This window comes from Corvus hawaiiensis, chromosome 12 (assembly GCF_020740725.1).
Source record: "Corvus hawaiiensis isolate bCorHaw1 chromosome 12, bCorHaw1.pri.cur, whole genome shotgun sequence".
NCBI classification, from domain to species: domain Eukaryota; kingdom Metazoa; phylum Chordata; class Aves; order Passeriformes; family Corvidae; genus Corvus; species Corvus hawaiiensis.
The window spans coordinates 289,694-301,998 of record NC_063224.1 but is presented as its reverse complement, the minus strand read 5'-3'; the positions used below and the strand labels follow the sequence as shown (position 1 = coordinate 301,998).

At 43.5% G+C, this 12,305-nt stretch overlaps 1 protein-coding gene across 4 annotated transcripts in view; it reads left to right on the top strand.

Moving 5' to 3' along the window:
- The window catches only part of AP1G1 (adaptor related protein complex 1 subunit gamma 1), a 38,296-nt gene extending 26,563 nt beyond the window's left edge, over positions 1-11,733 (top strand). For 3 of the 4 annotated variants that reach the window (XM_048316350.1, XM_048316347.1, XM_048316348.1), the window contains 10 exons: positions 554-676; positions 986-1,075; positions 1,575-1,702; positions 2,303-2,407; positions 2,900-3,041; positions 3,604-3,730; positions 4,179-4,274; positions 4,516-4,676; positions 5,688-5,786; positions 7,867-11,733. In XM_048316350.1, the coding sequence (XP_048172307.1) occupies positions 554-676; positions 986-1,075; positions 1,575-1,702; positions 2,303-2,407; positions 2,900-3,041; positions 3,604-3,730; positions 4,179-4,274; positions 4,516-4,676; positions 5,688-5,786; positions 7,867-7,968 (1,173 nt within the window). In that variant the 3' untranslated portion in view covers positions 7,969-11,733. The remainder of the gene's footprint in view (positions 1-553; positions 677-985; positions 1,076-1,574; positions 1,703-2,302; positions 2,408-2,899; positions 3,042-3,603; positions 3,731-4,178; positions 4,275-4,515; positions 4,677-5,687; positions 5,787-7,866) is intronic. The other variant, XM_048316351.1, reaches the window with a different exon arrangement.
- The last annotated feature ends 572 nt before the right edge of the window (positions 11,734-12,305 follow it).

The window sequence follows — 12,305 nt, the reverse complement described above, 5'->3', positions numbered from 1 at the left end:
AGTGTTTTGGCAACTGAGGGAAGAGATCTTGATAACTTGGGTAGGCAGTGTGTTCTCTCAGGCAAAGGAGTGGGAAGAGATTTATCGGTATAGTGTTCAAATTTGAGAAGTTCATCAAGGGGTAAGTCTGCCTGGGGGTGCCATTTTGTCACCCTGAAACAGAGAGAAGTAGATTCGTCTGAAGTGAGAATTAATTTCCATTGGAAAGTTTGCTGTGAGAATTGCTCTCAGATGACTTTCTTCAGTAAAGTAATTGCCTTTTCTTGTCTGCGAGATAAACCACTTATGAAGTTGTATTCATTTCTGCTTTCTATCCTCTTGCAGTTTTGGGGTATCTGTAGTGTGGATTTCTGAGTATAGTTTTATTTGTTGGTAAATGTGCTGTCCTGTACTTCTGCCCCCTTGAGGTTGCTTAAAATCAACCATAAAGTGCTCATGGATGAGAAAGTTGATTTTTATTTCCATGCACATTAGGTGGTTTTGTGAAGGGTGTCACAGCTGCTGAGTGTTACTTAAGAACGTCCTTAGTAAAACCTAACAATTGTCCTTGTAGGCAGGAAGTTATGTTCGTGATGATGCTGTTCCCAATCTGATCCAGTTAATAACTAATAGTGTGGAGATGCATGCCTACACTGTGCAGAGACTCTACAAAGCCATCCTTGGAGATTACTCCCAGGTAAAACCAAATGTGGCCAGCTTCAGTTTCTTTATTGTACTGCAATAATTACACATGTTTACTAAGATCTCAGTGTGAGCCAACATCACCGTGTCTGGCTCCAAGAGAGAGATTGCTGAGCAGGCATGTCTTCTGTAAGTTCATCTTCTTTTTAGTTCTCCAATTCTCTTACGGAATTCTTGATCGAATCAGATATTCCTCTTTCTTCTGCTGTGGAAGGCTAAGCTTGATCTTAGAAAAGGAGATGGTTTCATTTATCATACAGGCAGCCATTTATATCTGAGCCTTCTCTGGTTTTTCTTCCAACAGCAACCCCTGGTGCAAGTTGCCTCCTGGTGCATAGGAGAGTATGGAGATCTTCTGGTGTCCGGTCAGTGTGAAGAGGAGGAACCAATACAGGTATAGCTTGGGAAAGAACAGCAACTGTACACCTGGCTGAGGCTAGACCCACTTGATGCTGGCTAGGTGAAGGGAGTGCTTTCAGCAGTTCCCTAGCACTGATGTCCATGATGGTAGTGGACCCTGGACAGGAATCTCCTTCCCCTGCTGCAGGCATGGACTGTGTAAACACTGGCTGTGTGGAGTGCTTCTACAACTGGCAGAGTGGTATGGTTTCAGTGCTAACTGACTTGGAAGAAATCTGCTGGGGTCTTAGCAGTGTATTTCAGTGATAAACCTGCTCTTCAATGTGTGAAACAGATCAGAACTGTATTTTAAAACTCATACCATGAGATCTCCACCTGGATGCATGTCTCACATGCTCTGAACACAATGCTACAGGCTCAGAGTTGCAGAGGAGGCGTGGCACATCCATTAGGCAAGAGGCAGGTTTTTGTGCTCTGGAAGGCTTGCTCTAAGCTCCCCTCTGTCTTAGCCTAACCTCTCTGTACCTTTTCAGGTAACAGAGGATGAAGTTCTTGATATTTTAGAAAGCGTCCTGATATCAAATATGTCTGCATCTGTGACACGAGGCTATGCTCTCACTGCCATCATGAAGCTCTCCACAAGGTTCACCTGCACTGTCAAGTGAGTTCCCATTGGTGGTATACTGCATAAGGCTTTGTTGCAAATATACCAACATCAGTTGTCTTCAGTAGGAGTATTCCTTGAACATGTTCTGCTTCTGTGGTTGACAAGAGTCATCCTGTTATTTGTTGGCTTTTACAGTCCTCCTTTGCTCACAGGCTGGAAGATGTCTGTTGGGGGTACTGTTTTCTCTATGGATGCCCTGTGCTGTGTGGGGACTTAATCTATGTTGCTGTTTCTTGAAAACTACTTATGGGGAAGAGAAGTCCTTACTTTCAGTGGACTGTTCTTTCTGGTTCCTTTTTTGGATGATGGATAGAAAAATAGCCTTGTTTCCTGTTGGAGGCTTCTCAGTGTGGGTAGTTGAGCTTTTTTATGCTATACCCTAAGGTGGTGTATTAATCACTTGCTGATGCTGTTGTGAAGGGACAGTTCATATATGGATGTTACATGGATACTGCACAGACTGCTGTTTTACACAGGTTTCATGGGACTCCTGTTGAACGGAGACTAGGTAGCATCTTGGGCATGACACGTGCTAATCCCTTGCTTATTGCTGCTAGTTTCATGGTGGTTTTGTTTTCCCTTGCCCCCCAACAGTCGCATTAAGAAGGTAGTTTCCATCTATGGCAGCAGCATTGATGTGGAGCTACAGCAGAGAGCTGTGGAATATAATGCACTTTTCAAGAAATATGATCACATGAGGTAAGTGCTGATAGAATTTTGGTGTTTGAAAAGGATCATTATCTGCTCTGATGTCCTGTGGGTGACACTCTACTGTGAGAACTTTGGTGATTTCTGGTAGGGTTACAAAGGATCTGGAGTCCCTCCCCTTCTACAGGGTTATTAGTGAGTGTTTTAAGGACTTAATGTATCCTGTGATACTGTTCTGTGATCAGAGACACTCTCTGCCAAAGCTTTTGTCCTGCTTTGAGCCTGAGCTTGTCAGGTACTGGGGGAAGCAGGAGACAGGAGGGCTTGTTTGTCTTTTTGCTATCAACTAGTGTGTTTATACTGGCACAGAATGCCAGGGATTGCTTCTGACCACCTCAAACTGTCATGCAGTCTTACAGTTCCCCTGCATAGGAGCTCAAGGGAAAAGGCAGGTTGTCATGTATATATCAGCTCTTGAATGTCTAAGTATTTGGATTGGGATCCAGGAAGATGGCACAGTGTAACTATGTCAGCTTCTTTCAGGCCAGCACTGCTTGAGAGAATGCCAGTAATGGAGAAAGTCACCACAAATGGCCCTGCTGAGATTGTACAGACCAATGGAGAGACAGAGACAGCAGTACTGGAAACCAAACCTCCACCCTCTGGATTGCAACCTGCTAACCAGGTAACAGAAACTGACCCAGGATAAATTTCCACTGTCTGTCAGACCACATTCCAGCCAGTGCCAACAGAAAGCTGAGACCATCTCCCTTGCCCTCTCTGCTTCTTTGCTGTTTCTGACTGGTGATGATTGTATCATTGCTCTGCTCTGGTGGCTCTAGTGTTGTAGTGGTTTGGTCCAAAATACTCATTACTCAGGAGCAGGGTGGGATTATCTCAGTTGGTTATGGTGCTATTAATGCCAAGGTCATGCATTTGATATGGGCTATTCACTTTAGAGTTGGACTCAGTAATTTTTGTGGGTCCCTTCCAACTCAGAATATTCTGTGATACCCCAACCTGTCTTTAGTGTGCATGAACTCAGTCCTTCCCTATCTCTTTGGTCCCTCAAGCATGAAAACTAGATTGCTTGTGGGGCATGGGATCGCAGTGAAACTAAGAACCCCTCTAACTGGCCATTAACTCTGGTGGTCTTCAGTTTGAGAACAAATAGAACACACTGCATTTGCAAGGGAAAGTAGCAGAAAGTTGAATATATGTAAGTTTTACATCCACTCTCTCATTAGGCAAATGATTTATTGGACTTGTTGGGGGGAAGTGATATAACACCTGTAATTCCCACTGCACCTACAAGCAAGCCAGCCTCTGCTGGTGGGGAGCTACTTGACCTCCTGGGAGACCTCAACCTAACAGGTGAGCAGGCTGCATTTCTTACAAGTCTACATTCCCATCCCTGGGATGGGATGAGGGTGGGCTACTTCTTCATTGTCTTTTAAGTCCTAGTTTTTACACTTACTCTTAGCAAGATTCATATTAGCATACAGGTGGGAGTCAGGGAATGAAGTCACAGGTTGATTCTGTATGATTAGCTGGTGAGACTTGAGCATTTTCACACCTGAGTCTGGGAATGCTGTGAGCCTTTCCAGAGAGGACTGTGAGATGTGAGGAATCAATTCCATTTGAATGCTTGCTAGTAAAAGAGGAGCCAGTTCTTGAAAGCAAAGAAGGGGAGGATGACAACACAGGTGTTTTATAGAGCTTCGTGTAAAGAAATACAATGTGCAGCAGTCAGTCTTTGGCAAAGGAGTAATTACTCTTCATTCCTGACAGCAAAGTATTAATCCTTCAACATTTCTTGTAGGTTCTCCAGTATCTGCCCCTGCACCCCAGATAGCACAGCCTCCGTTCCTGCTCGATGGACTTACATCTCAGCCTCTCTTCAATGATATTGCTGCAGGTTAGGGACATGTAAATCCTTTGCCTAAAGTGCCCCAACGCCCAGCTAGAAGGGGAAACAAGGAATAGTAAAGGAAAGAAAAAAAAAAAAAAAGGAGGCAATTTGAAAGTGTGGCATAGATACTTGAGCACAACGGGGTGTGTTTAATTTTCAGAAGAGTCTGGGGTAAAATAAATGTATACTACGATGTTGAGAGTGATCTCCAGATTCTGTAGGTCTGCTGCTTTTTTGTTTCCTACAGGAATCCCCTCCATTACTGCATACAACAAGAATGGGCTGAAGATTGACTTCACCTTTGAGAGGTCGAACACCAACCCTAGTGTCACTGTAATCACGATACAGGCCTCCAACAGCACAGAGCTGGATATGACAGATTTTGTTTTCCAAGCTGCAGTACCAAAGGTAGAGCCACTTAGGGCAACTACAGTGAGAAGTTGAAGGCCAGTTGCAAACACTTCCTGATTGGTGCTTTCATGTAGGTAGGAATTTGCAAGGTCAGCAAGGCTGAGAACTGTTACAAGGATCTTTTAGTGCCCAGTTGGGTCATCTCTTGCCAGTCTGAAAGTATGTGTTGTAAATGCAATAGAACACAGATTCCAGTCAAATTGGACCACTTCTGCTTGGACAAAATCATGTTTTGAAATCACCACTTTCTAGAAAAATTGCTAAACCTCAAGCAAAAAAACCATTTGGGTCAAAACCAGTATTTTGGAGACACTAATCATACCCTTTATTCCTAATTTCTAATAAAATATATCATGTTCTTTGGAGCTATGAATACATGAAAGAAAAAATCTTTTGAAGGCATTAGTTGCTTACAAAAGTTTAAATGAGTCGCAATATGGTGATTATTGGCAGTCCTCATTTAAAGAAATTAATTGTTTCCCTTTGCACTCAGCTGCAGCACAAAAGGTGGGAGACATATTGCCTAGTTTATAGCAGAGCAGACTATTGAAGCAGCATGTGACTGGAATGCTCTCGAAATTTAAGAAAGTACGTTCACTTCTAGGAATTAGTATTCCTCTAACTTGCATTCAGGTAGCTTTTACACCTACCATAGGAAGGAATTAGGGAAAGAACAGGCCTCCTGAAGTTACGGGTGACTGTTCAGCAGGAGTTACGGGTGACTGTTCCTGTGAGTGCAACGCATGAAAGAAAGCATCTCTGCTGATCTTGGTACACTGCAGTAAGCCCTTACCTCCTATGATTTGTGTTTCCTGGATCCTACTTGCATAGAAAGCAGATGGGCCAGTGAATGTGTTGTTCTTAGGGAACAACAAGATAGGGAATTCAAGAACTGATTTTTAAGGGCCAGAAACCAAACTTTTAATGTCCCTTGCTTTCTTTCAGTGCAAACAAGTCACTTCGTACTTGCTTACACATCAAATTTTTTTCTTTTTGCCCTGTTTTCAGACATTCCAGCTGCAGCTTCTGTCTCCCAGCAGCAGTGTCATCCCTGCATTTAACTCTGGGACCATCACACAGGTCATTAAAGTTCTGAATCCACAGAAGGTGAGTGGTTCCAAGAAGAACTGTTGAAGATAGTGTCTTGTAGTCATTCATTTAGTGGCACAGGGATGCATCTGTGATGAGAGGTAGGGAGTGATGGTAGTGAATGGTATGTTTTTCATGGCAGTCACTTCGGTTAGAGTTAGGAAAAAGTTACAAAAAACTCAGGAGGTTCTGGACACAGGTTTGGCCTTCTATTTGGTTTTACTGCTAAAACAGTGTAACAGCTTTGCTACCTTGAATTCATTCATGTCTTGCATCGCAGTGGTGGTGAAGTTTTCAAATGACCTTTCCAGAGGAGCTCAATCTAGTGTTTCTCTGTGTTGTAAAAGTGATGTTTGGAAAGCAAGCATCTTGATATATAAAGATACTCAACACTCGTTCTTGCTATCTGCAGCGGTGTTACTTGAAATGTTTGTTACACAAAAAAGTAGCTTGGTCCATATTCTTAAAATGGTCTGTCAAGTGGTGTCACTTGTTTTTAATGTGATGAGTGTAGTTTTAAATGGTTGATGGAAAGAATCTTAGGTGTGGTGTAATTATAATTCCATTTGTTTTACAGCCTTCAGAGACAGGCTTCAAGACATGGACACAACAGACTTGAGGGGAGGGAGGGATGTGGCCCACATGTCCTCCTTAAGAGGGTTTGCAAGTGCTCAGATGGCATCAGAAAGAAAAACAAAATTGAGATCACATTTCTTCTTTTGAGACAGCCTTATGATGTTAAATGATTCTAGGAACTTAAAACATCTGAAGTTTTTCATGGGTTAACACTTACGTACTGCTCTAGATGTAAAGTGTTGCTGCTAGACTGATTTGCAAGTCAGAAAAAAAAAAAATCACAGATTTCATCCCAAGTTTCACTGAATGGCAGTCTTCTAGTGCATAGTTTTTGTGGTTTCCATACATCTGTTTCCATGTAGTCTGCTCACCTCTGCCTATACTAAGCCACAAGACTAATTATTCTCTGTCTTATATACATCTGATACCAGGTTCTCTGTGGTGCTATAGATCACCTTGAAAGTTATTTTCTTAACCTTGGAGGATTTAGGTGTTTTCCAGTAATGTGCTAGAATGGGACCCACAAGGTGAAACACACCTAGGGTAGTGGCATGCTTTCTTGTAGGAACGCCACAACTCCTAGGAACACTTCAGAGTACAGAGGTGCAAAATAGTGCCATCATGCTGGATTGAAACTAATGGCTAGTTTTCCAAAACGCCAAATAAACCAAAAAGTGACGATGTTGATCTATTAGTGATACAGTGATAACTTATTTATCCTGAGCCTGGTTGAAGCAGTCATTGTCTTCCATTCTTCCCTCTGCTGTCCCTTTTGTGTATTTGCCTGTAGGTATGGAGAAAAGAGACAGAAATGGTCAACTTTTGGCTTTTCATTTTTGGGGTTTTTGAGAGAAAGGAGAACAGAGAAGCTGGCTGGAGCGTGCTGTACTCTAGCTGTTTTTAAGGGCCACCTAGTATCTGGGTGACAGCCAAATGACAGTGTAAAGTGACTTCTGAGCTATTCCATCATTTACTTATAGCAGAAGGGAATGTTCTTGGAGATTCTGTTTCCAGTCTTTCATAGGCTATGTCCTTCACAGTGCTGCTGAGCTGTGCAGTACTTGAAGTTTCCAGACTGCTGCACTGAATGGACAGCCCATCTCTCCCTGCAAGCCCAAGTGCAGTGCATCAGACAGAGTACAGATCTGCCTTCTGCTTTCTTCTGTTGTTAACCAGAATTTGAAGGCAGTTAATTTTGTATTTAAGGACCTCAGTGCTTGCAAGAGCAGGGCCAGTGCAGAGACAGATGTGGGTAGAAGCTGTGCTATAACTTTTCTAAGAGCTTGTACCTGATCTGAGAACTATAGTGACCAATTGATGTCCTACCAGACTGAGCATTTATCTTCAGTGTCATAGCTCACCCTGCACCTATTCCCAGCAAAGTCTTGTGGTCAGGAAGGGTCTGTGTTGAGCATTCATGGGGTGGGGTAGGGGAACTGGATGAGGTGGGAGTCTCTGACCTTTAATAAAGACCTGAATTTGTTTTGTGTGTGTTTGTTTGTTCCCCCCATTTCTCTTGTAGCAACAACTACGTATGCGGATCAAGTTGACATATAATCACAAGGGCTCAGCAATGCAGGATCTAGCAGAAGTCAACAACTTCCCCCCTCAGTCTTGGCAATGAGGCTCTGGCACCGTTCTTATTCTCATCCCACCCAATCAAAAGAACTCTGGGAAGAAGGTTGTGATCCTTGGCAATCCCCCAAACTGCACCATGGGCATGGGGAACAAATGAGACCTGCTGATGAGGAGGAATTTTCCTGAAGTGATTGCTGACTTTGAAGCATATCTGTTAAGACTAATCTCCTCTCCTCTGCTGATGAGGCTGGCAGCTTGTGGAGGCTACTGTGCACTCCCTCACACATGCATTCACAGCCAGAAGCAACATTCCCTTCTTCCCTTCCCCACCCTCCTTCCCCCTCAAAAAGGAACACAGCCTGGTTGGAAGAGAAGTCTGGAATTTCTAGCAGGGAAACTTTCTTCTCTCTGCAGCAAGTGAGCAGTTGCTCCTTCTTTCTGCTGTCTTTTTTTCCTTGGGGTGGGTAAGGCGTGTTGTCGTTCATTTTTAGCAGGATTCCTTCAGACATTTTCATCTGGGACTCAGATGGGGTCTTGGGGAATGTCAGGCTGCTCTGCCTCTTTCTTCTTGTATCCCCCTAGGTCTTAAGGAGCTGGAGGCTTCTTATGACCTATTCAGTGCATTATTGTATACACCCACTTCTTAGTTATGTGATGCATACAAAGAGCAAGAACCTTTGGAGTTCACCTGCAAACCTGGGACACAGTGCAGGAGAAGAGGTGCTGGTAAGAGTTGGTAAAATTGCTTTGGTGCTGTACTTGGAAATGAAGACTTTACACCTGAATTTTCTTTCTTTCCATCAGTAGCTACAGCCATGCAGATTCATAGAGTCTTCTGTAGCTTCCCCAGAAAGTGAAGTGAGGTATGAGAGATGTAGCGATAAAATGAGCAGCTGGTTTTCTACCACATACGGTTTCAAAATCTTTCAACCTGTTAGTTGTGGTTTATGGGTAGAAAAGACACACTGAATTTTGTAGATCAGTTTTTGGGCAAGGGCTTTGCTCCTGCTGGGAGTCTCATCAGAGACTATGCTGCAAAGTTGCTCTTCTTGGTTATTCCAGAACTTCTCCCCAGTTTAATTTCCAGAGCCTGTAGCAGACCCCCTGGGTTCCATTTGAGTTACTTCTGACTGGGATATTTGTGTTGTATCTGTAATATTGGCACTGAAATAAAGACCATGCAGTTTAAAGAGACCTTTTCCCATTTTTTTACTTAGTTGATCCTTGTTCCCCTTTCAGAATAATGAGCCAGTTCAGGTCCAGACTGAAAGTAACTAAACTGTGTTTTGAATGGAAGCCAGTTGTTTGAGTATTTGGGTCCAAAGATGTGAGGTCTGGTACCCTTCTGAGCTCGCAGAAAGCTTCGTTCAGGGATGTCACTGTGGGAACTCTTGGGAGTGGTGCAGTTCTGGGCAGTCTCTTGGAGGTGATGTGTAAGACAGATGAAAGCAGTGTGACAAACTGTTCAGATGTTCAGTGCTCTTCAGGATATATCTTAGGATAGATCTTAGATTTTCATTTGTGAATGTGCTGGTGAGCTGAAGGTTGAACACTTCTGCTTCAGTTCTGTTCTAGGTCTTTTCAGTTCATTGAGTGCTCTGAGGGCAAGCTTAGACATAGCTTTTTGTGTCCACAGAAGTGCTGATGCTGGGCTCCAGAGCTTGCCAAAAGTATTGCAAGAGTGGTCCACAGTGTACTTCAGGAAAACTGAAGACCAATTCTGCCTTTGAATTGGGAGCAAGAGGCCCCTAAGAGTTGTTCAGTCTGGTCTGGTCTTAACTGCATTAAGCAATATAATGTGGGACTGACTGTGTCACTGATTTAAGTGCCGGTCCGTGTGCAGTGGAGTAAATTTATCTTTTCTTGGAGGGCATTTTTGCTATCTTACTGATTGAACTGGTTTGGGCCTTCAGATTAGCAAAGAACTTTTTTCTCCTGGAACTGGAATCAGCATAGGGTTATAAAATCTAGAAGAACAATGTATGATTTCCTTAAAATTAACTTTGGGTTGTGGTACGGTCATGCCTTGGCTATCAGTGGTGAGATATAGCCTGTGCTTAGCTAGAAGCATCATGAAACAGGCAGTTTTGCAGGAAATGGCTGAATCACAGTCCATTTCTTCTGCTGAGCATTTAGTTTGTTTTCACTGCATTTGTGGCTATTCACTGCCCCACTAGCTCAAACTCAATGTGGAAGACTGAGCATGTTAAATCCATACCCCAGTGAGCTCTGAGGGCATGCCAGATAAAAAGTTAGTGGGCAGTCTTTGCCTTGGTTCCCAAACTCCTCATAAGCTCTCCCATTCTCTTCACAGAGTTGTACATGGTCACTCGTACTGAAAGCCAGCATGCCTCGCTCTCCCTTTGGTTTTGCTGGGAAAGAGCACTGGTACAGGAAATTAGATGGGAAGGAAGAAGAAAATGGTGTCTCGCCTGGCCACTTGGTGCAGCAGAGTATGTTGTCCCTCTTGTCCTACTTGTTTTCTGTCCCCTAGAGCAGCTGGGGTTTGCTGTCAGTCTCTGGTAAGCTTGCAGGGTGAATTCTTTCTGTGTTCTTGGCTCCTTCAGCCACCCTTGCACCGTGTCTGTGGGGAAATGGGCATTTCGTCATGTATTTGAGTTGAGCTGAAGGAGGCGATGCGTGTACCCGAAATACATTTTGCAGGAAGCCATCCCTTGGCTATGAAGTACTCTTGTGTAGCAGCCAAACATTCCAGTTGTCCTTGGAGCTCTCCCCTCCTCACTAAGGGATGGATGCTGACATTACGCAAGAAGGAAGTCCAGGCTTCACACCTTCCCCCATCTGCAATACCAGATAATGCTGTTTGCTCTTTGACCCCCATGTGCATTTCGAGCTTTGTGCTGCTGCTGTAGTTTTCCTCTGGAGAGTACTTGCATGTCTGAGGCACTCCAAGCACAGGCTGAGTCCTCTTCCCACTGATTGAACACAATTCTTACAGGTCTGGTCAACACTTTCCTTGCTTCAGTGTAAGGGGGATATAAAGGCAGCAAGATACGGACTTCATGGCTAATCTTACTAGTATCTGCATGGGAGGCTTTGGAACCGGGAGACACTGGATGTCTGTTTTTCCAAGTGAATGTATTTTGAGTCAAAAAATGACAGAAACAATAGTGGCCATAATGGGCCTGAAGGGGGAGGAGACATGGGAAGGTCCTAAAAGTCGACTTTGTCCAGGTTTTGATGGCACAAAATATGGCCTTGAACAACTTACTGAAGCAATAGCAGTGAGGGGACTGTCTTTACAGTACCTTGGATCTATAACTCAGAAGATACTGAAACAGCTGGGAAAGGTACCAGTGCCTTCCCTAAGGCTGGTACTAGCTGTGAGCCGCGGCAGCAGTGACGCTGGTGCGCTTTCAGGTGTTCATTTTCTACCTGGAGGCTGTGAGGGAATGAGCTGCTGGACTGCTTCCCTTTTAACTTTCACTCTCTTCCTGTATATTCCTTTTACTTTCCTGATGATGTAATTTAAATTTTACATAGAGCCCCATCCCACCTCTTTGACAGTATAGAGAAAAAAAAAAGGCAAACAAAAAGTTACTAAAAAACCAACCCCAACCAAATTTAAAGTGAAAACATGCCATTTGAACAGGGCACCTGATGGCACTCGAAATTCTGGAGACCTATTTTTGAGATGTGAAAAATTTAAGTAAATGCTGAGTCATAGGTGAGTGAGGAGCTTAACAGATGTAAACATTTACATGGGATGCATTAGACTTCTGCTGTGTGTATTGTCTTTTGGTTGAAACAAATTATGAAGTGACTAATAAAATGAGTCAATATTCAATGATTTAAAATTGTGCCTTGTTGCTTTCTGCAAGTACAGTGGGATAGAATGTTTTGATTCTTAATGTTTTGATTCTTAATGTTTGGCCAGGGCAAGGTCAGATGATACAAAATAATAAGGCCAGATTTTGAAAAAAACTTTACAGGAAATTTTGGAGACAGAGATGAGTGGACAATTGCAAAACACTTGAGCAGTTCCTGTGGAATACCATGCTGAGAGTGAGTGTTAGTTACTAGCAACAATGCTTGTCCAGGTGCTAGAAAGGTGTGATGGGATCTGAACACAAGGAGTATTTGGAGCCTGCTCTGGGAGCTCGTTAAAAGATCCCTTTCTCCTTGTGCCTCTTGGACAAGGATTGCCGTCGTATCTCTGTCCCCACATGTGCCTCCTTTGTGTTTTCTAGTCACATTCACATTTCAGTAGATGACTTTTCATGTCTCTTCTAACATGTAATTTCACTGTGGGAAGGTGGGAGGCTTTTTTAAATGTGCTTGATCCTGTTGGGGCAGGAGCAGTGGCTGCCCTAAAGCATACTCAAATTCTTGCAAACTGTGTCATGATGACGTCGGTGGTCG